The 25100-nt window shown below is 48.2% G+C and overlaps 1 protein-coding gene across 2 annotated transcripts in view; it reads right to left on the bottom strand.

The window, feature by feature from the left end:
* The window catches only part of Abcc4 (ATP binding cassette subfamily C member 4 (PEL blood group)), a 230178-nt gene extending 206808 nt beyond the window's left edge, over positions 1-23370 (bottom strand). For both annotated transcript variants that reach the window (XM_026399756.2, XM_026399766.2), the window contains exon 1: positions 23177-23370. In XM_026399756.2, coding sequence (XP_026255541.2) covers positions 23177-23250 — 74 coding nt within the window. In that variant the 5' untranslated portion in view covers positions 23251-23370. The remainder of the gene's footprint in view (positions 1-23176) is intronic.
* Positions 23371-25100: the final 1730 nt, after the last annotated feature.

Raw genomic sequence — 25100 nt, 5'->3', positions numbered from 1 at the left:
AAAATTCATCATCCTATTATGAATTTATCCTAGGAACTCAAGCAACTGAAATCCAGAAACAAATGCAAAGGAAAAAAATAAAAAGATAATGAGGCAAAGCGCCAAAATACGGAAACAGAAGATTAGCAACTGTGTCAGAGGCAATTGGCCAACATCACAAAGTGCTGCGGAGTGAAAAGAGAGCCGGGCCCTCAGAGAAGAGCATGCTCCTGGGCACACGCCTCACAGAAGGCAGCAAAAAAAGAGTCCAACACATACATGCAAAAGATGGAGCTGCCCATGAAATGGGACAAAACCCCAGCTTTGAAGGTGAAGCGCATGCACAGCTGCTGTACAAATGGGGAGAAATGGCTTAACATGAAAACTCAAAGTATTTACCCAAAGCCTAAATAGATTAACTGTGAAGGAGAAAAGACTAAAATGGGGGGAACATTAGTAGCCAAGATTCACCCTGGGATATCTAAACAGGCCCTAAATCCAATGACAAGTGATCTTATAAGAGGTAGAGCTGGGGGTATAGCGCAGTGGTAGAGCACTGGCCTAGCATGCATGGAGCCCTGGGTTCAATTCCCAGGCAGAGGGAGGCAGAAGGAGATCCCAGTCACACACAAGATGTGGAGACAGACGAGACTGAGGTGATGCACACAAGCTAAGGGCTGCCAGCACCAGAAGTGGCCAGGAATATTCTCCCCCAGAGCGAGTAAGGCCCCGCCTGCAGCTGGGGCTTAGGCTCCTGGCCTCCAGGACTCTAAGAGAATTCACTTCTGCTGTTTCAAAGTGAGGTGCCTCGGAAACCGATCCAGTCCCATCACTACTATTCCCAATGGATGAGGAAACTGGCCCAGAGCAGATAAAGTAGCCATACCGCTCTGGTGTGATACAGCTGAGATTCTAATTTAGAGAGTGACAGATCGGGTTCTTACACAGCAAGTACAGGCCCCAAGGGACCAGCTTGTGCCTTCCCCTTCCCCCACTAGTAGGTGGAGCACTGTCCCTTTGGCCAGGGTGCACAGTGGGCATTTCCTCGTGGGCTCTGTCCTTTCTTCCTTACTCTCTGCAAAGCCATCCAAGTCAGTGAAGAGGGGTTGGGAGGTCAAAGCAAAGGGACTGGAGAAACAGGGTGGGAAGTGGGAGAGAAGGAGCTTGTGCAATAAAGAATTTGGCTGGATTTTGTTCCTCTTAAGTTTTTGGAATTTCCCAAGTCACAGGAATAGGACCTGACAGTTTATGCTAACAAGGTGACTCACAGTTAATGTTAACAGTGACTAAGGATGGGGGCTGCCCCAAAAAGACCAACCCTGTGTTGAGAGGCGTGGGCATTCGGGCACGTGCTATGGGCCCAACCTCCAGGGTGCTAGAGACTGAGTTTCAGTCCATGGACTAGGTGCCCATCAGTCATGCCTACAGAAGGTAACCCCAGATGAGCTTTCTTAGTTGACAATACTCTGACTATTGTGGCACACTGATGTGCCAGTCAAGTGACACGTCCCGACACCACAGGATGAGACAAGGAAGACTCTCCCAGCCCTGGCCCTGTGTTACTCTCCCTTTGACTGGTTCAAACTGGCATTTGTCCGCTAGAGTAAAACTTTGATTCTGACTACAGCACTTTCCTGAGTCCTGTCATTCTTACTGAACCTAAGGGGTCACAGGAAGCCCCAAATTTATAACCAGTTGGTCAGAAGTAAGGATGGCCTGGGGACCCCTGAGCCTGCACCAGGTGTCTGAAGGGAGGGCAGGCACAAGGTAGACGGAGCCCTTCCCTGCAAAGTTCAGACCCACTAGGGGGGGGGAGCTGGCATCTGACGTCACCGCGAGCAGGGGCTCACATCTCAGGACACCCGCTTCCTTAGCTTCTGCTAGCCAAAAGGTCAGCTCCTTCAACTTCCTGTCTGACCACCCTGTTTCCCAGTATCTCCTTGTCCCCACCTCAGCTAACACAGGACTGCAGCCCTCTACCTGGCACCTACCTCCCCATCACTGTCCCCATGCGTATTTCTACTGCAGGCACTGAAACCCAAAGACTAAAGATTCTGGGAAAGCTCCCTCCTCTCACCCTACTCTAACTGAGGAACAAAGTTCTCCAATGTCAATCTGCAAGGAAACCACCGGAGAAGCTCATGAAACATAACCCAGATGCCACCTGTGAGGGCTGACTCCACAGACCTAACGTGGAGGCTGAGGACATGGAGGGCCATGCCTCACACTGAGGCTGGCTGGTAAATGACAACCCAATCAAAATGGGTCAGAGCAGGAACATACCTCAGAAACTCCAGGAGGGTCCATGAGCCCCAGAGAAAAACTCGCCTGAAAGCTCATGATCAATTAAACTAGGCCCAAAAACCCAGGCGATGGGTCGCGCGGCCCAAGGAAACTCAGAAAGAATAGGTGAACTCTCCCTCCCCCACCCACCTGGAGAAGAAGCCAGAGAGAGGGGCTGGGAAGTGGGGATTCAGGATAGCACCTTGCAACCCAGACTGAATGGGAACACACGGGACCCCAGCCCTGTGTCCCCTCAGGTCCACCAGTCCTAAAGTGGCTCAGGCTCCAGACAGCTATGAGAAATGAGGGCGGCGGCAATAGGGACAAAGTCAAAATGGGTTGTCAAGGATAACGGAGGGAACATGAGCCCCAGTGGGCCACACAGGGCAGAGAAGATAGGATGCAAGGAGGGTCACCCAGGAAGGAGAACTTGGACCCCCCTGGTTAAGAGGCAGATGGAGAGAGAGTGTCAATATGCTCAGAAAACCCAAATTGTGCTGGGAAACCACCAGCCTACTTCTGGGGCACCCAGGATACCAAACAGTGGCATTCATATGAAGCAATGCTGCATTGTAAAAGAGGCCAAAACATGAACCCCTCTCAGTATGAATACAGAGACTACTTTAGATGAAAGAGTAACAGTACAGGTACATCAATGAAGAAGTAAAAGATATAACCCAGGATTTCTAATTCTTTTTGAGGACAGGGGAGAGGGGACATTTAGAACAAAAATCCTTTCTTTATCTGGGTGGTGGTTACCAGCGTGTTAACCTTATAATTCTTTAAGTTGCTTTTGTATGTGTGTGTGTGTGTAACCTTATAATTCTTTAAATTGTGTGTGTGTGTGTGTGTGTGTGCGCGCATGCACTCACGCTTGAGATTGAACCCAGGTCCTTGTGTGTGCAAGGCAAGCACTCTACCAACTAAGCTGTATCCCCAGCCCCAAGTTGCATTTGTCTGTATCACACTCTGTCTCTAACATGAAGGTTCAAAAAATGTGAAATGCGCCGGCATGATGGCACACGCATGTAATCCCAGTGACTTGGGAAGCTGATGCAGGAGGATGACAAGTTCAAGGCCAGCCTCAGCAACTTAGTGAGGCCCTAAGCAACTTCCTGTCTCAAAACAAAAAATAAAATAAAGCCTGGCAATGTAGCTCAGTGGCAGAATGCCAATCCCCAATACCAAAAACAAAAGGTAAAATGAGAAGATGCTCAATGTGATTTTAATGGATAATTTAACAGTTTATATATAATCATATAGTGACTATTCCCTGGCTTTCTTATGCAAATTACAAAACAAATGTATGGTGACTAATAAAGTGAGGTTCTGTTTCGCCTCTTGATAAAAATGAAAAGCAATGAATGTCACTCCTCAGACTTGCCATCCAGGGCAGGAAATGAGCAGGAAAGAGACAAGACTAGATTGGCCAGGGGCTGACCATTGCCGACACCCCCAGATAAATAATCAGGGTTCATCTACTGTTCCCTCTGCTTTTGTACATGCTGGTCACATTCCATCATTGATGGAAGAGAGAAAGGAAGGAGGGAGAATGGGAGAAAAATCCCCATTAGCACAGGTCTTCTGCTCTGGGTATTAGATAAGCATTGAGTTTTCTCTAGGAGATCACCCAACTATTAATACTAGTGCTGTCTGTGGTTAGAAATGATATCGGTATGTTTTTGTCCAATCAACAATGACTGTACTTTTTTCATCTTTTACTTAATATAGTGATTCAACATAAGTAAATTAGGAAAGGAAAAAGGAAATAACACTGACCACTGAACCATATATACCTGGGTGGAGCTCACCTTACCGCCTAGTTGCCCCTGCCCTGTTTACTCCTTCCCTGCAGTGTGACTCTATTTCCTCAGCTCCCTTGTAGCTGAGGCAGGAAAGGAGAAGACAGGTGAGCCATGACCAACCCTCTACCCTTCCCTCTTCCTACCCTGCACAAAGCAGCAACCAAGCTCCAACCAAGCAGACAATGGGGGCCTGGCCTAGGTCCCTGCACATCAATACCCGGGAGATCTTGTTAAAATACAGATTCTGACCCACTGTGTCTAAGGTGGGGCCTGAGACTGTATTTCTCCCAAGCCCCAGGTGACGGCCATGCTGCTGGTGTATGGAGCACACTTTGAGCAGCTGGTGTGCAGTCCACACTTTAAGTAGCAAGACTCTAGGCAGAGCCACCACCAGGGTTTCTCTGTTTCTGCTGCCTCAAAGATGGAGGCAAAATGATAGACAGTGGAAAATACACCCAAAATAATAATAATAATTATAATAATAAAAGACCCAACCAGAAAAGGCCAGCTGGCCTTTCTTTCTTGACTCATAACAAAGTTTAACTTGGGCCTATGATTAACCTCAGTGTTAAAAGTGCAGCAAGCAAATGAATCCGGAGACAGCTGCAGCCAGATCACGTTCGCGTGCAATGTGATCGGAGTTGGCCGGCTTCTATCAAAAATATATCCACCACCCTGACTCAGGCAAGGGCTGTAAACACAGATCTCCAGAGGCAATCACAGCCACAGCACGGCAACATTGGCCTAGGAACAGAGGACAAGAAGACACACGCTGGGCAGCCCTTCATGTCACATAGGCCCCCATCAGCCGAGCAGATCACACGGAGGCGGACACGGAAGTTGTTTATTCTCGGAGACCGCAGCTATGATTAAGAGCTTATGAGTCTATAAAACCTGGGGAAATATTTGCAACACCTCAGCCCTCAACATCCTAGCAGTCCAGCGTCTATGTTACCCTGTTTGTCCAAAATTATCGGGAAGCAGATGAGAACTTGCATAATCTCAAGGATACTGTGAGAAGCTCTGGGTTGCAGGGGAACCTTCTTGGTTGCTTGACTTTATGCTCCTTTTCTATTTACAAAGCAGACATGGGTCCTAATAGAAAGAGTACGCTGTGTGACATAGTGGAAGAAGTGAGCAGGATTCCCACAGCCTCCCAGGAGGCTTTGCCAACAGCCTGGAAAACAGGTTGAACTCCATCCAAGAAGCTCCTTCTCACAAAAGAAGGCTGATTTTTGTTTTTTCTCCTAATTCAAAAAGTAATTTATATAGAACAAGGTCCACATTTACTTGGAATCTTCCCCAAACCAAACATGTTCCCTGAGCCTGCAAACCGACAGCACTTGAGTTACAATTAACTCAGGCATTTTCTTTTCCTGAGGTCTCTTTCAGCTTGTGCAAGGGGCCTGCGGCAATCCAGGAGTGAGCTCCAGAGTACAAGTCCATCTTGCCATCCTTCTGGAGCTCGATTAGCTTGGATCAGGGGTGGACCCCTGAGCAACTCTCTCAGTCTTTGCTTTATTCTGTTCCTGGTCCCTTCTGACCAGGACGTCAGGTCCACCTGAGAGATTCATGTTGTATCACCTGGAGGAGCAGGTCATTGATAAATACAGAAAAGTTCAAAAGAAAGGAAGCATGAGCCCTGAGATAACATTGGGTACATTTCCTTCTGCTGCATGGACAGAGTCTGAGCTAAGACTCTGAGCATGGTGGACTCTCCCGGCCTCTTCCTGCTGGCCCCAGGCTTACCCCTAACGAGGCTGTTAGGGCTCCTTTTTCTGCTGAAGCAAATTTCTCCTCTGGCTAGGCCACCAGACTGCCCTCTAGATCAGCATTTGGCAAGGTAACCCTCTACAGGGACTTCAAACTGTCTATATTTTTTATTTTATACATAAAAATAAATGTTTTGACATCTGAAAAATTTTTGGCTGGGGAGAGACTGCCCCCGATGGAGCTAGATAGTCCTTAGAGACAGTGAGGACCCAGCTGTGCCAGGCCTCTGACAGAGATCAGTCACCCCTGCCTGCAGGGCCAGGCCTTCTCTCTGGCCTGTCCAGCCCAGGCAGCAATGATCCTCTGCCAAGTACCATGTCCAGGGACCACACAGAGAGCTCAGAGCCTGCCAGAAATTACTTAACTAACCTGCTCAACAGCCCTGCCCTGGGTGGCCCAGACTCCCATCACTACTGCCCCTCTGTCTCCTGATGGCCCTGAGTGAAGACATGCCGTGCCTCCTGTCTCTGGACCTGTAGGGGGCCGACTTTGCTTCCCAAGCCTCTCCTGAGTCTCTGGCCTACACCTGGATGACAAGCACAGGAAAGAACACAACCTCCCAGCTCTGGATGGAGCCCAGGGCCTGGCACAAGCTGGGTGAGCACTCATAACCGAGCCACATCCTCAGCCCCCAGACTTCCCTTTAAATTTCTAATATTTAAGGTCCCACGGGAACATTCTGACATAGAGGCTTCAGCCCCAGCCTTGGCTTCCCTACAATCTGAAATTATGTTTTGGCAAATGATATAAAGCACACAGAGGAAGAGGAAGGAGAATACTGTGATTTCACGATCAGGAAAAAAGACTTGCTATTCAAGTAACTGAGCCTTGGTTTCCATTTAATTTGTATAATGTCACCACCCTGTAGTTTTAGGAAAGGCTAGAGGGTTAAATAAATATGCACCAATTTAAGCTCACCTTTCTGGTACTTATCCGTGAGCTGCTGGTAATTGAGGCTGCTTAAGCTCCCTAAACGAAACACACAAGACCCTCATGACTCTGAGGCAGAACTTAAGGTGTCATCCAAAACCACAATGCTCGCTGGCATTGGCTTAGAGCACAGAATCAGTTTTCAATGAAAACCAGTCCTGCTTCTCTGTGATTGCCCGTACCATCTCCTGGGCACTGGACGGAGCTCTTGGCAATGACTCCAGACCCCGAATGGATTTCTCAGCCAAGCACCAACAAGCAGAAACAACTGTCAAAATATAGGTCAGGTATATTATGCACATTACAGAGAAAGTAGGTAGGTAACAACACCTGTCCAAGGTAACATCGATTTAAAATGTAATAACATTTCTGCCTACTATTTAGAGTTAAGGGGAAAAGCTAATTATGTGCTTTTCTAACTGGGCAATGCTATGTCAGTGGGACAGATTTTAGGAAAATTCCAGCTGAACCAGTTCATTCTTTGAAGCATTAGGTCAATTATGAACTTACCAGCCCTCAGCATGAATAGCTGCATATTCAGAAAGAACAAAAAGTTTCTTTGAAAAGCCTCCTGACATGGTCTATTAAAGGCTTACTTGGTAGGAAATAAATGAGGAGAGGGAAACTCCACAGCGGCTCTGAAGAGGGCACAGCTTTTGTGCTAACCTTGGTCTCCACCTGAAGAAGTGGGGGCAATGCGGTGAAGGAGAACCTTCACTCACACATGGCCCGCCGCTCCCGAGCTGGCCTGGTCTGTCCCCACAAGTCCTATACCCAACCCCAGCTTTCTGAATGCCAGCTCTTCCAAGCTCATCCAGTTGCCTCCATCACCCCTCCACAAAGGCCACCTGTGCCTCATCAAAAGGGGTCCGAGGGACAGAGCACTGCACACCTGCAGACTCCCCAGGGTCAGGAACAGTGAGAGCAGCCCAGCCCCCAGGTGCAGAGCCAGGAGCAGAGACCATGCCACCCCTCTGCCTACCTCCAAAGAGGTCGGAACCGGATGGACTCTCCCTCATCCCTCATCCCCAAGGAGCCCTTGGCCTTCTCACAGCATGGGACATGGATGACACCTTTCTAACAACAAGGACACAGCTGCAGGAAACAGGAACAGTAACACTCATTCACTTACTGACTCCGACAGACACTGCCTCAAAGGCACTTTCTAGGTCCTGGACCACAGACAGGGTCTTAGGGAGCTCACACTGAGAGCTGGGGGTGGGGCTGGGGATGTGGCTCAAGCGGTGGCGCGCTCGCCTGGCATGCGTGTGGCCCGGGTTCGATCCTCAGCACCACATACAAACAAAGATGTTGTGTCCGCCGAGAACTAAAAAATAAATATTAAAAAAATTCTCCCTCTCTCCCTCTCTCACTCTCTTTTTTAAAAAAAAGAGAGAGAGTTGGGGGAGAAGGGGAAAAGGGGAACACAACCACAGTAAAGATGTAGGTTCAGAGTAACAGTGACAGAAAGCTCAACAGGGAGCCACTAGAGGGTGGGGGGTGGAGGGGGGGGGAGAGAGAGAGAGAGAGAGAGAGAGAACTCCCCAGTGACCAAGCACAGGGTGAGCATGTTGCAAGCACAGAGAACAGCCCCCAGGAAAGCCTAAGGCCTAAAGCACTCCAGAAGTCCTTAAGCACACAGTATGCCACCTCTAACTGGGCAGGGATCACGAAGAGAGTCCTACAGAAGGGAGACAGTGGGGAGCTGGGCGCTACCAGGGGCATCAAGCTGGGCTACCATTATCTTCCTCTGCACTGCAGGGTTAACAGTACACTTCAAGGGCGGATGAAACAACTAGCTCACACTGGAGCAAGGACCAAGATGCCATGCTATTCAACAGCCAGGACAGTCACCACGAAGTGGGCCCCACCTGGGCCCCAGCCTCCCCGACATGGGTCGTGCCTCCCACATCAGGGTCCAGGAACCTGCTTCCCCAGCCTAGGCTGCTTCAGGAGATGCCAAAGAGAGGAATCTCCCAGCTGTGGGGCCCAGTGCTTCTCCCAGCCCAGCCCACCAAGACAGAACCAGGCTGAAAGTCTAAGGCAAAGAGGTGGAGGTCTGTGTGACCACAGAGGCCCTCACCAAGGATGTCTGCGGGTGCTGGACAGCCCACCAGGCCCCCTGGCTCTAGCTAACCAGTGTGCTTACTCTGCCTCATGTCTTGGGAACCAGCTGCTAATTTACAACCACCTTCACTGGCTGGCTCACCCCCACTCTAGGACACTCTTATGGGCCCCACAAACTGGACCCTGCACTGTCCTTGGTGCCTGTCATCATCCCCCCCAGTTCCCCTGACCCTCAGGACTGCAACCCAGATGCCTACTATCTGGCCAGGCACCACAGCAGGTGGATCTGACCCACTCCAAGGCCAGGCCAAGGGTCACCTCAATACAGAGCAGAGAATGGACTTCACATTCCCCTTTAGCCATTATTCTTTCAGAAAAAGCAAAGGTTATAGGTCATTTCTCAGGCACCCACTCAAGTGTGGAGAACAAATGATTCCACTAATTGTTAGTCTGGGTAAAGTTTAGCAAATATTTACATCACCCTGTCCACAGTTCAGCGCAGATGCTCCAGGGAGAGGAGGCAGGTACAAACTTCAGTTGGGTTAAGGCATAAATTACCAGCCAACCTGGGATACCCTTAGGAGAGAAAGGGATAGTCACTAATAATAATGTGACAAGAGTCCCTTTAGGTCCACCTGGACCACCTGGTACAGGTGAAAAGGAGAATTTAAAAGAGAGGCTGACCACAGCTCCAGGACCTCGGGTGATTAGAAATTCTATGACTCTACTTTCCAAGAAAACCAAGGGGTGAGTCTCTTTAGCCTTTTGGGAGAAGAAGGGCTGTCACAGCAATCTCTTCCTTCCAAAATAATACAGGTATTTATACACAGGAACATGGCCTGGACCAAGACCCCAATACAGAGAACACAATCCTTTTCTCTACAATCTCCCAGAATGCCAAGACCCAGCAGGACCTGGGTGACACTTCAGAAATTAAGATTTGGGCTGAACATCAACTGCAGATTGCTTAAACCCAGGAGAGGAAATCCATTTCTGTCTGTGGTGTACTCTGGGAGGGGCACTTCTTAGGGAACTTATGGGCCGGAAAGAGCATTTCTGGACACAGTAAAATACAGTGTCATCGTAAGCACCACGTGCTCCATGAAGCCTGTCCTGGATCACACCGGCTCCTCATGGAAACACACTCGGGAACGTGACTCCCAGTCCTCTACCTGCCAAGGCTGCTCTGCGTGTGACCCTGGGCATCTGAAAATGCTGAATCAGACAGCCCAGCCCCCTCCTCTTACTCACTTTGTTGCTTTTGGCAAGAAAATTAACCCCCTCTGCACCTCGGTTTCCTTAGCTGGAGGCAGAGAAAGTGGCCGCCCATGGTAACGCAGTCAAGGGCCGCGCTCTTGACTCAGGGGAAGCTGCCTGGAAAGACAGGAAACCTTCGGAACTTCTGGGTGGGTCCTGCAGCGGTGAGGACTGCCGGGCTGACTTCAGGGAGAGGAAAATGTCCCAGCCCCTCTGGGACACAGGGATTTTCATGGAAACAGGTAAATGGGGGTGATCTGCTGAGCCCAGGAAGGAAACACAGGATCAGGAGAACAAAGGGAGGCAGATGAGGCCGGAAGTGAGCACTCAGGGAGGAAGTGCTGCTCAGACTTCCCACCCCGCTGGCTCACCAGCTCCCCAGAACCAGAGGACCCACAGGGCCAGACGGCGGGGAGTGGCCTGTTCCCGCCCAGATCCCCAGGACGACCCCCCTGAGGACACCCAGTCCCACTCATGAAGACACCTCCACACGCCTGCCACCGTGGTCCTCACACGTTCATGGCCAAGTTCACCTCTTCTGTCCTTGAGATCTAAACAGGTGAGAAAGGAAACAGCACCTGGGCTTTTCCTGTGAGACCCTGAGGGGGTTCCTTCCACTGACGGGGACCCCTGCTTTTCACCTGTCACCAACTTCTCAAAATAAAACTCCCCCAAGAGTGGCAGCTTCTGAGACAGGAAATCAAAATGGCTTCGGGATCATCTCAAGTGTCCCAGTCAAGAGTTCAAGCTAACCAACGAAACCCTCGGGGCTACCTGTGCCACCCCCTGACGCGTCCCATCATGGCTACCACTCTCCTGCCTCACTCTGCCCTTCAGTAAAAAGGCCAGTTCCCGGAAATCAAAGACAATCAATTCCCTCTCCATGACCCTGAGCTGGCTGCTCTGTGGGATCCCTTCCGGTTGCACCATATACTTCCTCCTCTTTACAGGAAAGGGATCCTCTCGGGGATCTGTGGAGATGAGGCAGCTTTGTGGAATTTTCCTTGAAGAGACTTCAAGGCAGCCCCTCACAGAAAGAACCAAAGTCCCTGAGAGAGGCAAGGGGATGGAGAGGAAGAGAGATCCTATTTTGGATTACTCAAAGGAGCTAATTTTCTTTTTTCTTTTTTTATTTATTATTTGTAGAGGGACACAATACTTTTATTTTAGGTATTATTTTTATGTGGTGCTGAGGATCAAACCCAGGGCCTCGCACGTGCCAGGCAAGCGCTCTAACACTGAGCCACAACCCCAGGCCTAATTTTGTTTAAAAATTTAAGAAAAGAAGAAGAAGAAGAAGAAACAGCCGCAGCAGCAGTACCACATGATATTCTAAAGGGGGAAAGGAAAGAGGGTTTGGGGTTTGCCCAAGAGAACAACCTCTCTTTTCTCAATTATTAACCATGGACACCCTAAGGACCTATATGGGGTTTTCCAAAAAGCAAAAGTTTGGAAATTTGCATACAGCTGGAAAGGACAAAGTTCAGAGCAAAAGCCTGAGTCATCCCACCTTCTCAGAGAGCACAACCACTTACACTGGACAGCCTTCTGCCAGGGACGCTCCCCCACCTGGCCTTGGGGAACTCACCAACAAAAACAGTGATCTTACTTCAAGTGCAATAATTAGACTTGGAACAGGGGAACTGCTTGTCCAGGCTCAGAACATGCTCTCCTCCTCTGTGTGGATCCATAAGATAGCACTGCGAAGGGTTTATAGGATAGGCTGCACACCTGAAGAGTTTTAGGAATCATACCTAAATGAGCAGGCCGAGCACAGGGTCAGAGTCCTTGGTGACCTTAGTCTCCTCAGAAAAATCAGCACTCTACCAAGAAGCTCTTATTCCTGACAGCCGGTGGGACCAGTGCAGCCAAGGCCTCTGCAGGCACCGGGTTCCATTAGTCTTCTCAGGCTGCCGTAAAAAAGTCAGACAGCCTGAGCAGCTTACACTCTTTCACAATCCCGATGGCTAGAAGTGCAAGGTCAAGGTGGCAACGGGGTTGTTTTCTTCGGAGGCCTCTGCCCTGGGATTAGAGATGGCTGTCTTCTCTCTGCATCTTCATATCCTCTTGCCTCTGTACGTTGGTGTCCAAATTTCCTCTTCTTACAAGAATATCCGTCGGACTGGATCAGGATCCACTCTAATTTACTCTCCATTGCCCCCTTAAAGACGCTTGTGCCTAAATACAACCCCATTCTAAAATACTAGAGGTGGGGCTTTCAACACACGCATTTTTGAAGGCCACAATTCCACCATGACGACGACTCAAGTGCTGGAAAAGACAAGTCTAGCTCTGCTGGAGAACCAGGGTCTCCCTGGAGCCCATGTGAAACAGACACAGAAAAGACCCAGGGTGGGCCTCGAGGGCTTGGGTCATCCTGAAAGCACAGTGGCCTTCTTGGTTTGCTCAAGAGGAGGCTCTTCAGCTGTGGTTTATGATAGGTCCCGAAATCAGTTCAGTGGCTCTGACCATGATCAGCACTTTATTTTGTTTAATGAAATCAAATAGAAAATATCCCCTTAGGGCTGGGGCTGGGGCTGGGGCTGGGGCTGGGGCTGGGGCTGGGGCTGGGGCTGGGGCTGGGGCTGGGGCTGGGGCTCGGTGGCGGACCACTTGCCTAGCATGTTCAAGGCACTGGGTTTGATCCTTAGCATCACATAAAAATAAAGGGTTTCATAGATGCTGTCCATCTACAACTACAAAAAAAATTTTTTTTAAGAATACCAGTGTCGGGCTGGGAATGTGGCTCAGGCGGTAGCGCGCTCGTCTGGCATGCGTGCGGCCCGGGTTCGATCCTCAGCACCACATACCAACAAAAATGTTGTGTCCGCCGAGAACTAAGAAATAAATATTAAAAATTAAAAAAAAAAAAGAATACCAGTGTCTTATAGTGACTAATTCATAAGAATTGTTTTTTGAAACTTGTTTCTGTTAAAATACACATACATTAAATGTGAGAAAAAAAGAATACAGGTGTCTTGGGTCATCATATAAATTTGTAGAACAGGATGAAAACATTTTTTAAAAACTGGACTCTTCGCTTTCCTCTGCTACAGACAGCATGATCATTTTTTCTGCTGGGTATCTCATGCTGAAAGGCAGAAGACCGAAAAGATGAAGCCTGGAGACTCTAAATCTGAACAGCTTGGATTCAAATCCTGGTTTTGCCAGTCACTAGCTGTGTGACCTCAGAAAAGTGTCTTAACCTCTCCATAACTCAATTTATTCACTTTTAAACAGGACATGATAAAGCGGCACCTCAGAATTGTTGGGAGGATTAAATGAGTTAACATGCATAAAGCACATAGCAGGAACTGCACAGGTGTTTGCTGTTGATGATGACACCATCCATCATCGCTGAAGCTGTCCCAGGTCCCACTTTGCCAAGGGGCAGCCACTCACACTTCCAATCCCTGACCCTCAGCTCCAGCCCTGGACCCTGCTAACCACGGGTGCCTCTGGCTTTGACCAAGTTTTTTAAAATAATTTTCATTGTCTAGGGATCTAACCCTCCAGACTAGAGCTGTGCGATCAACAGAACTTTCTACAATGATGGACCAACCGGCTCTAGACCTACGCAAAGGGAGGGAGCAAGCTGGGATTTCTTTTATCCCTGTAATTAGCATCTCTTCCACTAGAGGGAAAGCAGATGGTCCGATCACAATAAGTTGCAAGTGTCAGCAAAGTTGTCCTAGTTGTTTGCTCAAGCATGGTATCCAAGTGCCATGTGTCAGGGCCCACACAGGCACTGGGGACACACAGTGACTAGCGCACAGGCAGGACCTGAGGTGCACGGAGCAGTCACTGAGGCCCTGGCTAACCCAACCTTCCCAGCAGACACCCCCAGTGTGGCATCCAGCAGAGGCTCACAAGTACTTATGGAGCCCCCCCCCCCCCCGCAGGAAGGGGCCTGGGCTCACTCTCCACTCTGACCCCAGCACCTAGGACCCAGAGGTGGCATCACGTAGCATCAGAGAGCAAGGACTCTGAGCTAGGCCACAGACCTGGCTGTGCAGCTCAGCTCTGCCACTCCCAGGCTGTGACCTTGGGAAATCACAGAACCTAGCAGGTTTGTTATGAAGATTAAATAAACTAGTCTTTGTAAGGTACCGGAAATAGTTCTCCGCCTACAGTAAGTGCTGCTCAACACTTTTAAAAAATAAAAAGCACCTGACATACAGCAGGTCCACATTCTTGGAATAATGGACTAAAAGTTGGTTGATGGGCAGGTGTTCAGCAACAGGGTACTGCACAGGAGGAGCATGGGCTAAAGCAGGGGAACAGCAGGCAATGGATGCAGCAGGGAAGGAACAGCTCACTGAGTGCCCGGGGAATGTGGGTAATTGCAAAGGAAGAAAGCCTAGCTGGGTCCATGCCAAGAGAGCATCAAACACCAAACAAGACACCTTGGTAGCTCCAGAGCACAAAGCTGGGCTCTGCAGAGAGGAAGCCCGCAGTGTGTGGGGCTGGAATCAGGAATCCCTGAGGCCTCTAGTCAAGACACTGCATGGACCAAACTCCCTGTCCCCGACCAGACACTTCCCCACATTCAGACTACTACAAAGTGCAAACCTGGTAACCAGGTGAGGCAGTGCCATTCTTGGAAAAGGGGATGCCAGCCAGCAGAGCTGAGTGGGGCCGTTTCCACCATGTTGCTCATCTGTGGAACTACTTTCCAGAAGCTTTTTTTTTTTAATAGCTCTAGACAGGCAACATTCCTTTATTTTATTTGTTCATCTTTATGTGGTGCCGAGGATCGAACCCAGGGCCTCACGTGTGCTAGGCAAGCACTCTGCCACTGAGCTACAGCCTCAGGCTTCCAGAAGCTTTCTTTAAGGATGGAGCAACACCTACTTATAATTTTCAATATATTTCCACAGAGAGTGATCCAGGTCTGGGCATGAATTAAAGTCCCCTCTGCTGCATTTTTTTAAAAGACAGCTTCATTTCTAGTGGGCAGTCAACAAACGGGTTACTCACCACAGATGGATATTACACGCTGCACTACTTCCATATTATTTCCCTGCCGACTTGCCCTGCTTGACTGGAGAGAGGCAAGAAAAATAAGTAAAGAAACTTTATCGTATTGTCCTTAAAATATAATCTTGAAAGGGCTGAGGCTGTAGCTCAGTGGTAGAGCGCCCTGGGTTCGATCCTCAACACCACATAAAGATAAATAAGTAAAGGTACTGTGTCCATCTACAACTAAAAAAAATACTTTAAAAAAAAAAAAGAATACATTACCTGGGGTTGGGAATATCACTGATAGAGCACAAGCTTTTGCACGCATGAGGTCCTGGGCTTGATCCCCAGTGTTACACAGGACAGACACACACACACACACACACACACACACACACACACACACACAAAGAATGCCTTATCTACTTTACAGTGAACAAACTATGGTGTTTAATGAACACTCAGAATTCACATAAGTGCCACCTTTGGGTTCTGCAATACAGAGACCCCTTTAAGCCCAGGCTACCATGTTAAGCCATTGTGGTCACCCATATGCTCTAGAACAGGTCAAACACCTGTCGAGCTGTTGAGAGATCATTCCAACAGGTGACAGGAACAGAGTAATCAATTATGTCCAGTACATATCTCATTCACATCCTGACAAATAAGATACACCAGTAAAGATCTGCAGATAAATCTGATTTATTATAGGAGTAATCTTACACTCACAAGTGTGAAATTCCTATTCTATTCACCTTGTGAGCTCAATCAATATCTGGTGCAGGGTGAAGAAATAAACACAGGGATAAGGAAGCCAAACTCTTGTGTTCTGGAATTTGATGGACCTGACTCTATTCACAGCTCCTTCCTACCTGGCTGACCCTCTGCACGTTACCTGACTCTCTAGCCTCAGTTTCTTTCACCTGTAACATGAGGACAGAGTCAACTTCAACAAGAGGTGACTATAAAGATCAAAGGATTCAATATCTCTAAGATCCCTGGCAAACAACCAACCCCCCTTGCCCCACTGCCACCTGCTGGGCACCCACATGGATGACCATGTTCCATTGTGATCATGGTTTTCATGGTTTGAGATCAACAAGAAAGAAATCTAAAATGAGTTAGGGGTGAGGGCAGTTGGGAACCCTCATCCAGAAAAATGGAAATACATACTGAAATGTTTTTGACCTTTGGGAAGCTGCTAAGTCAGTGGTCCGGGGTTATCAGTGTCCATCAAAACCTCCAAGGAAAACTTTTAAAAATACCGATGCTGCCAGGCACTGCGCACACACCTGTAACCCCAGCAACTCAGGAGGCTGAGGCAAGAGGATTGCAAACCCTGAATATTTACTACCTAGCTTTTTCCAGAAAATGTTTGCTGACCTGTGTTCTGGACATCTGATAGAGCAGTGGGCAAAACAGATAACAGACCCTATAAATAAAAGAGCATGGCCGGGAAATGTTATTTATAAAAACAGGCAGTAGGCTGGATTGGACTGCAGGTCTGGTCTGCCAAGCTTTGGTTAGAACATTATCTAGAACACAGCCAGCCTTCAAGATAGCCAGGTGCAGCAACACATGCCTGTAATCTAAGCAGCTTGGGAGGCTGAGGCAGGAGGACTGTAACTTCAAGGGCAACCTCAGCAATTTAGAAAGACCCTCTTAAAATAAAAAATAAAAAGGGCTGGGGATGTAGCTCAGTGATAAAGCACTCCTGGGTTCAATCCCCTGTAACCCCCCCCCAAAAAAAAAAACTGTATAAACATTGAAGAAGTTAGGTAAAACACTACCCTTGGTCAGATCATAGGTAGAATATTATGTCACATTAACATAAAGACATTGCTAAACTGCAGATCATTTTGTTTAACCATATGGATGAGGGTATGGAAACCCTGCATCCAAAGGCAGCATGGGAACTGGAAACACTGCTCTTCAAGACAAGGTTTAATGAGGACCATGAGAGCTGCCAGAATACCAGAAAGGCCAGCATGTGAAGGAAGGTAAATCAAATTGACTTAAGTGTAGACAACAGACAAAGGAGTAAAACAGCATAGAAACTACCCAGAAAGAAAACCATGGCTCCCACACTCTAATCCTGGCATCCTGATCTGGGGCCTTGAGAGTCCAACAAGTAATTTCCCCACTGTCCAGTCCTCAAAGGATTGCTGTACTGAGTGTGGCCTGGAAGAAGAGCTCTCCCTTTGATCTAGTACAGGTTAAGTATCCCTTATCAAAAATGCATGGGGCCAGATTACTGCAGATTTCAGTTCTTTGGATTTTGGAATTTTACATAAGTTTGATAGGCGAACAACCCTGTCGTGGTTTGGGTATGAGGAGTCTCCCAAAAGCTCCTATGTTAATGCAGAAGTGAAATGATTGGACTGTGGTACCCAACCTCTCTGGACCTCCCCATGCTCACTGAGAAGCATGATATCCTGTCATATTGAGACCTAAACTGCATGAGAGTTATATGCTAAACTGAGTCAAGTTCAGAGGCAGCATTCTATAGGCATTCGTGATCCAGAGTATTATTAGCAAAATGAATCCATCTGATCCATGCCTCTCAATGTGTGGCCTGAGGATATTAGGTGAATTAACTATTAAAATGCAGATTCCCAGGACAGACTTAACAGAATCATAATTACCTGGGGGGTGGGGTAGGAGAGCCTGGCATCTGCCTTTTTTGGGGGGGGGGGGTGTCAGGGATTGAACCCAGGGGTCCTTTACTGCTGAGCCACATTCCCAGACCTTTTTTATATTTTATTTTGAGATAGTCTTGCTAAGTTGCTTAGGGCCTTGATAAATTGTTGAGGCTGTTTAACTTGAACTTGTGGTCCTCCTGCTTCAACCTCCTGAGTCACTGGGATTATACCCAGTGCATCACCACACCAGGCTCCCTGCAGCTGCATATTTAACAGCAGCTGGAAAACACTGCTGATGCAGATAAGTACAACCTTTAACATCTAGAGAAAATCCCATGTTAACCCTCTGCTGACTTTCATTTTCAGTTATCTTTAGGAATACTCAAAATAAAAAGATAACAAAAGGACTAATCTTTATTTTTTTTTTAGAGAGGGAGAGAGGTTGAATTTTTTAATATTTATTTTTTAGTATTTGGTGGACACAACATCTTGGTTTGTATGTGGTGCTGAGGATCGAACCCAGGCTGCACGCATGCTAGGCAAGCGCGCTACCGCTTGAGCCACATCCCCAGCCCCAAAAGGACTAATCTTTAATGGATGGAAAACTTATCTTCCTCCTTCTGGAGGGCAGGAACCTTTTCTCTCCTCAAAAATATGGCCCTCTTTGGGACTATTATAAATAAGGAAATAACTGCTAATTATGAAAGGCTGACCAAGGCTAGAACCAGGCTTCAGGCATCCACCAGCCCCCAGAACTTCCTGGGCTCTCCTGAGTCCTTAACTCTGACAGGTTGAGAGGCATTAACCATCCTCTCCCAGAAGATTCACTCACACACAGCCACCCTGAATTGTCAAGGTCAAGGTCAATGTCAGGACTGAGTGAGTTCAATTTCAAATCCTAGACTTCCTCCCAGTGCTCTGGGCTTTCACCTCTTCACCAGTCACACACACTGACTCAAAGAAATGCCTGCAGGGGCTCACAACTCATAGAGGACAGGCAAGGAGGCAGCTCCTGGTGATGGTGACGGATGGGGTTCCTTGGCCCCATGGAAAAGCTGTAAGGATGACTTAGGATGAAGCTCACCACGTCCCTGGTACCCAGGCTCCACAACCCAGCAACAGCAGAGCACTGGACCAGGAAGTACACCTCAAGGAGGCAGGACAATCAACATAATCAGGGCCTCAAGGGGACTCAAAAAACAAACTATCCACCTGACACATTGCAAGGGACACTAGTTGACACCTCTCATGCAGGGCTACCAGGACAAAGGAAAAGGAAAGAAAAATAAAGGAGATTCAAATTCTAAAATATGTTACACTATAAAGAATTAGCAGCAAATTTTAATACACCTTTGGGGGTGTACCCTGTCTTGTTTGAAGCTATAATTATTATATAAAATTGCCAAAAGTCAAACCATGCTTAAGGGAGAAGAAATGAAATCAGGTCAAAGAGCCCTGGAAAGCTAACTCAGCCTCCGTCTACAATATTTGGACTTCTGACTATTAATGAAGAATAATAAGAAAGAGATGCATGTAGGAGATATTCCAAAAATGGTACCAAATATTAAAATTCCACTTCTATGCACTAACTGAGGGCCTCAGGACGCCAAGCTCTCGAAGCCATTTACATTTCTACCCTTATGTCATCAGCTTTCTCTAAGATGAGTCTCCAGAGAGTCTATATTGTCACCAGTGGCAGTTTCTACAACAGTTCGGGCTTTGCAAGATGACATGTCACCAACTCAGACAAAGCCAGCAACTCGGAGCAAGGACTTAACCATTCTCTGCAGACCAAATGCATCTGGCTCCAGGATCCACTCAATAACCCCCTTTAGGGAAAAGCTTCACTGTTAACCTTCCACCTGCTGCTAACCCAAGAGCTCCTCACCAGAGGCCAGGCAGAGAGGGCAGAGCACACCCAAGAGGCTTGTTGCACAGCAGGGAGTGGAATGATTCCTGGGAGTCTCAAGGGCTTGGACTATCAATCTCATGCTCAGCTGGACAGGGTTCAAAAATCATACCACCTGTTTTCAGTTACAGAGGAGAAAAAAATTCAACAGTGATGAGAAAATGTGCCATTTTAGAAAAAAATGGGCCTACCTTATATCAAACACAAAAAGAAATTCTAACTGCCTTCATTTTTTTTTAGGAATGCAATAAGAAAATAGCTAACAGAAAATGCATAGATACAGGTGATCCTGGAAACTTAATCAGATATATTAATAGGGCTGGGCGTGTAGCTCAGTAGTAGGATGCATGTTTAGCCCACCCAAGGCGTTCACCTCAAAGCCCCAATGCGTGAGCGCGTGCGCGCATATACACACACACACACACACACACAAATTGTGCTGAGAGCCACAGTTTAGTGGGAATGACGCCTGGCATTTTGCTAGAGGGAATGGTTGAAAGGTGACCCTTCTCATGGATTAGGGCGGCACTGGGATTAGGGCGGATCCTGGGGGGGGAACAGGGCGGATCCTGCTGCCTCAGGCACCAGCTACTCTGGAGTTCCCTTTGGAGTTCCTGTTGAGTTCTCATGGGGTTCTGGGAGAATTGGCGATTGGAGCCCAGTGGAGGGAGTATGTTCCCAGGAAGTGTGTGTAGAGTGCCGGTGTGAGTTCGGGAATAAAGAGTTGCTTTTTGAACTACAAGCTTTGTGGCGGCTCGGTTTTTGTGCCCAGCCAGACTGTGGCAAAATTGCACCAAAATATGGGCAAAAATAAACATGTGTCATCATTAGAAATAAACGACGTTCAACAATAATGAAATACTGAACAAATTTTAGTCATTATCATGTGTACAATATTTAGTACTATGAATGATAACCATCAAAAATTAAGAAGAAATCAAGGGCTGGGGATGTGGCTCAAGCGGTAGCGCGCTCGCCTGGCATGCGTTCGGCCCGGGCTCAACAAAAATGTTGTGTCTGCTAAAATAAATATTAAAAACTAAAAATAATTATTAAAACTTCTCTCCCTCTCAAAAAAAAAAAAAGAAATCAAGATTTAAAACTATTTACAGTTTTATAAAAAGTACGAGTGTATGAGTATGTGTGCTGATGTGTGAAGATGTTTGGGGCAAAAAAAAAGTTTAGGGCAAAGACCAACTGAAACAGCTACTGTACCCAGATGACAGAAATCATCCTTATTCCTTTCCTGTTTCAAGTTTTAAATTTCTTGCAGAAATAGAAAACAAAATATTGTTTTCAAAAATCCACAACCATTATTAATAGCCATAATGTATGGCCCAAATCCAAACTGCGTTATGAATCCACCAAAATTCCAGTGGCACGTTTTGTATTAAAGTCAGTAAGCTAGTTACTGGCATCATTTGGGTAGGCAGCTACAAGTTCAGAAAGCAGATGAAATTTGAGAAGAAAATCAAACACCCAATAAGAAGATAAAGAATCCGTTTTTCTCTAAGGTGGGCATTGTCTCCAGGAGGCTGCAAGGTGGGATACACAAGGATAGCACTAAGTGGCCTCAGACTTTACAATTTCTCAAACTACAGAAGGTAGCTGAAAATCTGAATGCCCCACTTTGAGAACTGCCCCAAAAGATGTTTCATGGTCATCATCTCCAAAAAATAGGAATGTTAGCCAGGCAGAAGACTGAGGCAGGAAGATTGCAAGTTCAAAGTCAGCCTCAGCAACTCAGTGAGGCCCTAACTAACTGAAGGAAACCCTGTCTCAAAATAAAAAATAAAAAGAGCTAGGAATGTGGTTCAGTGGGTAAGGACTTATGGGTTACATCACTGGTACCCCCACCCCACCCCAAAAGAAACAGGAATGTTAAGAACTTCCCCTGAGAAACTCCAGCCCCCTCAGTACACTCAGGAGCAAACTCCCCAATGAAGCCACTCAGTACAGCAGTTAGGACTATCCAGGTGGGGACTGTGTTCCAAACCTTAGTAGCAGTGTGATCCTAGGCAACTTAACCAAAATATCTCAGCTTGAGTTCAAATGTAAATAGAGATAAGGGTTTCTTCCCCTCCAACAGGGAAACAAAAATGGTGCCCACCCAGTCATCAACTCGTTACCTTCCCATTTCCCTGAAACTATCTTCATATTTTAAAATGACAGGATGTCACTTTGTTGCCCACACTGGTCTCAAACTTCTGGGTTCAAGTTATCCTCCTGCCTCAGTGTCCCAAGTAGCTGGACTACAGAGATTCACCACCAGGCCTGGCTTTCCCTGTGCCTACATTCTGAAAACCCACAAATGGAATGTGAATGGAGAGTTCTGTGACCTGCCTGAAGGAGACAGTTTGCCTACTTTGAGTTCTGTTTTATGTTAACCACACCCATACTCCTTCCTCCACCACACCCCTCTTCTCCCTAAGGGCCTCCAATCTGCCAAGAGCAGGTCCTTAAACCTCTGAATACACCACAATTAAAACAAGAATAGATGAATAGTTTTCTTGGGATTCCCTAGGTTTTCCATTAAAAAGGAAATACCAGAATATGTAGGAAAGAAGAAGGAACGAGGTCAAGAAACAAAAGCTATTCTAATCAACCAAGTGTGATTAAATCTCAAAGGCTCGGGTCCACAGTAGTAACCAGGCGGCTAGATGCAAATCTTTAGTTAATAGGCCCCTTTATCTAAGATCTTTATCACCTATTTCCTCCAGCAAGCCGGGTAAGGTTGGGGACCTCCCAGCTCTGGACCACCAGGGTTTTAAGAAAAGAGTTTGCATCAAGCCCATAGATCACCTCTCCCAAGACTAGACAGCCCACACCCAGAGTAGTCCTGAAAGACAGAAATGAAGATTCCACCAAAAAGGGAAAGGGTCTGGTCAAAGACATACTCCAGAGTGGCTATGAGTGTCCCCGCCAAAAGCAAAACGTGGAGGCAGTTTCTGTTCAAGTATAATGTCTCCATTCATCCATTTAAAATAGTAATAGCCTTATTTTACATGAAACCTGTCATAACTAGGTACCACGACACAACACACCGACAGAAAGCCAGGGTCATAGAGACCAGGGATCCAGACACTCAGTCACAGACACTCGGGCACACACAGGCGGAGCAGGTGCAGCAGGAATGAGTCGTGCAGTAGGGAGAATCAGAGGGGTAGGGGACACCATTGGGAGATGGCAGTAGTGGTTCCAGGACGTTAATCAGGCTGCGAAAAGGGCAGCTCTTACAGCTGCTTATTGGAACTGGAAAAAAAATGTGCATTTTAATGCGGAAGAGCTGCGAATCCCGGGCGGTAGGTGGGCGTGTGGGGTCCCGGGGGTCCCGGGGATGCTTCCGCTGGGCAAGATTCCGCCTCGGGGCAGACTCTTTCACTGCCTCCGCACCTCCCGCTGGGCATCGTCGGCTGGAGCGGCCTCCACCTGCGCCCGCCACCAGGTCCCCGAGTCCCCCTCCCCAGCGCACACGCCGCGCACCGGCCGCGCACAGGAACGCGCCCGCTCCCGGGGACGGCGACGCGGCATCGGGCGCGAGCCGGGCGGCGGCGGCGGGAGGTACTCACCAAAAGAACACGCGCGAGCAGAGGTTGGCGTCCTGCAGCGGGTTGGGCTTCACCTCCGGGTGCACGGGCAGCATCTTGCCTCCGGGCTGGGGCTCGCGGATCGGGCGGCGGTGGCTCGCGAGCTCCTGCTCCTGGGATGCTGCAGCTCGGGCAGTCGCGCCGGTCCGCTCGGCGGGAGCCAGACAATCAGCCGCTTCCGGGAACCGGGCGCCGGCGGCACGCCCCGTCCCCGCCTCCCGGGCCGCCTCGGGGAGCCCGCTACGCGCCGCCGCCGCCGCAGCCGCTGCCGGGAGCCCAGAAGCGGCGAGCCCCGCGCGAGAGCACGCAAGGGCCCTGAGGCCGTCCGCTCAGGGAGCCGAGGGCCGTGCACAGGTGCCGGGCGAGGGCCGCGGAGACGCCTGAACACAGGGGCCACGCAGCACAGCACCCGGCGCGGAGGCACCCACGTGCTGGAACCAGGACCCAGCAGCAGACTTTACAGAAGTTCGAGATCAGCGCCAAGGAACCCACCCTGAAGGTGGCGAGGGCGGTGCTGGATCCGCCCGCCCCTCCTGCTCAGAACCGCCCCCTCGGCTGAGGGTTTCCGAAGACCTGGAGAAAGCTGCTGGGCGGCTTGGGCAGCCCGCCCCCTGGCGCGTTGCCCTCCTCTGGACCAAACCGGGCGCCTTGGGAGGTTCTCCAACCTGCGGGCCAAGCATTTGACCTTGGACCGCAGCAGGGTTTAGCGTAGATTATCTTTGTAGAGCAGCGAGACCGAAAGACGGGCAGGGAACGTGAGATTAGAATTTAAATGGTTTGGGAAGATAAAGGAATGCTGTCACTGGGAGGGCTTTTGGCACCCTGAGCTTTGGAACCTCTGAGCTTTTCGCTGCCCGCCTAGGTTGGAAGAAGGAAATATTCGGAGAGACACTCCTGCTGTATGATCTTTTTATTGGCGCCCTGAAAGCCTAGCAGAATAACGGTGGCAAAAATGACAAAGGATACAGATTACATACATTTCTCCGGTGTCTTACCTCGCTTTCGACCGTGCCTTGTTCAATAAGGTTATCTTTATTTTTCAGAAGAAACAGATTCAAAGGCAGCTGGTCCAAGGTCTTAGGTCAGTAATGATGAAACCTGATTCGTGCGCAAGTCTGAGTGTAGTCATGGTCTGGCTCGTTGGGAGATAGTGTGTTTAAAAAGTGCCAGGGTGTTCTGACTGAATGAATGAATGTAGAAATGAATGAACAAAATCTTTTTCCTAGCTTTTGGACCTTCCACTCTTATGTCCTTCAATCACGTGTGTTGCCAACTCAGCAGCTTCTCATCCCTGCAAACCTAAATGAAGAAAGATCAAAGGTTACAAGTTCATGGTGCTAGTAACAAGATCGTTTTATCCTACTCTGATCATTTCTCATATGCATTCACTAAAATGATCTGATTATTAATTTAAAGAAAGCTTCACTGTATCCGATGAGCAACTTGGGAGGCTGCAGTAGGAGGATTGCTAATTTAAAGCCAGCCTCAGCAATTTAGTAAGACTCTGTCTCAAAATAAAAAGGGCTGGCATTGTAGCTCAGGGGTAAAATGCCCCTGGGTTCAATCTCTAGTACTAAAAAAGAAAAGGAAGAAGAAAGAAAGAAAACATTACTGTATTCAAACATTTATTTAAAAATCAATGCAGCCAGGGGCAGCGGCTCTCAGCTATTCTGGAGCCTGAGGCAGGAAGATTTCCTTGAGCTCAGAGTCCAAGGCCAACCTGGAAAGCATAGCTACACCCCATCTCTAAAAAATAAAAGCCAGTCCTGGTGGTACAAGTAATCCCAGGGATTGGGGAGACTGAAGTAGGAGGATCTCAAGTCTCAGACCAGCCTGGGCTAGTTAGGAAGACCCTGTCTCAAAAATAAAATTTTTTTAAAAAGGGTTAGGGATACCCAGACATGGT

The sequence above is a fragment of the Urocitellus parryii genome, chromosome 2 (assembly GCF_045843805.1).
Source record: "Urocitellus parryii isolate mUroPar1 chromosome 2, mUroPar1.hap1, whole genome shotgun sequence".
NCBI lineage: Eukaryota > Metazoa > Chordata > Mammalia > Rodentia > Sciuridae > Urocitellus > Urocitellus parryii.
Note: the sequence above shows the minus strand (reverse complement) of the source record. Positions and strands in the feature narration are given on the sequence as shown.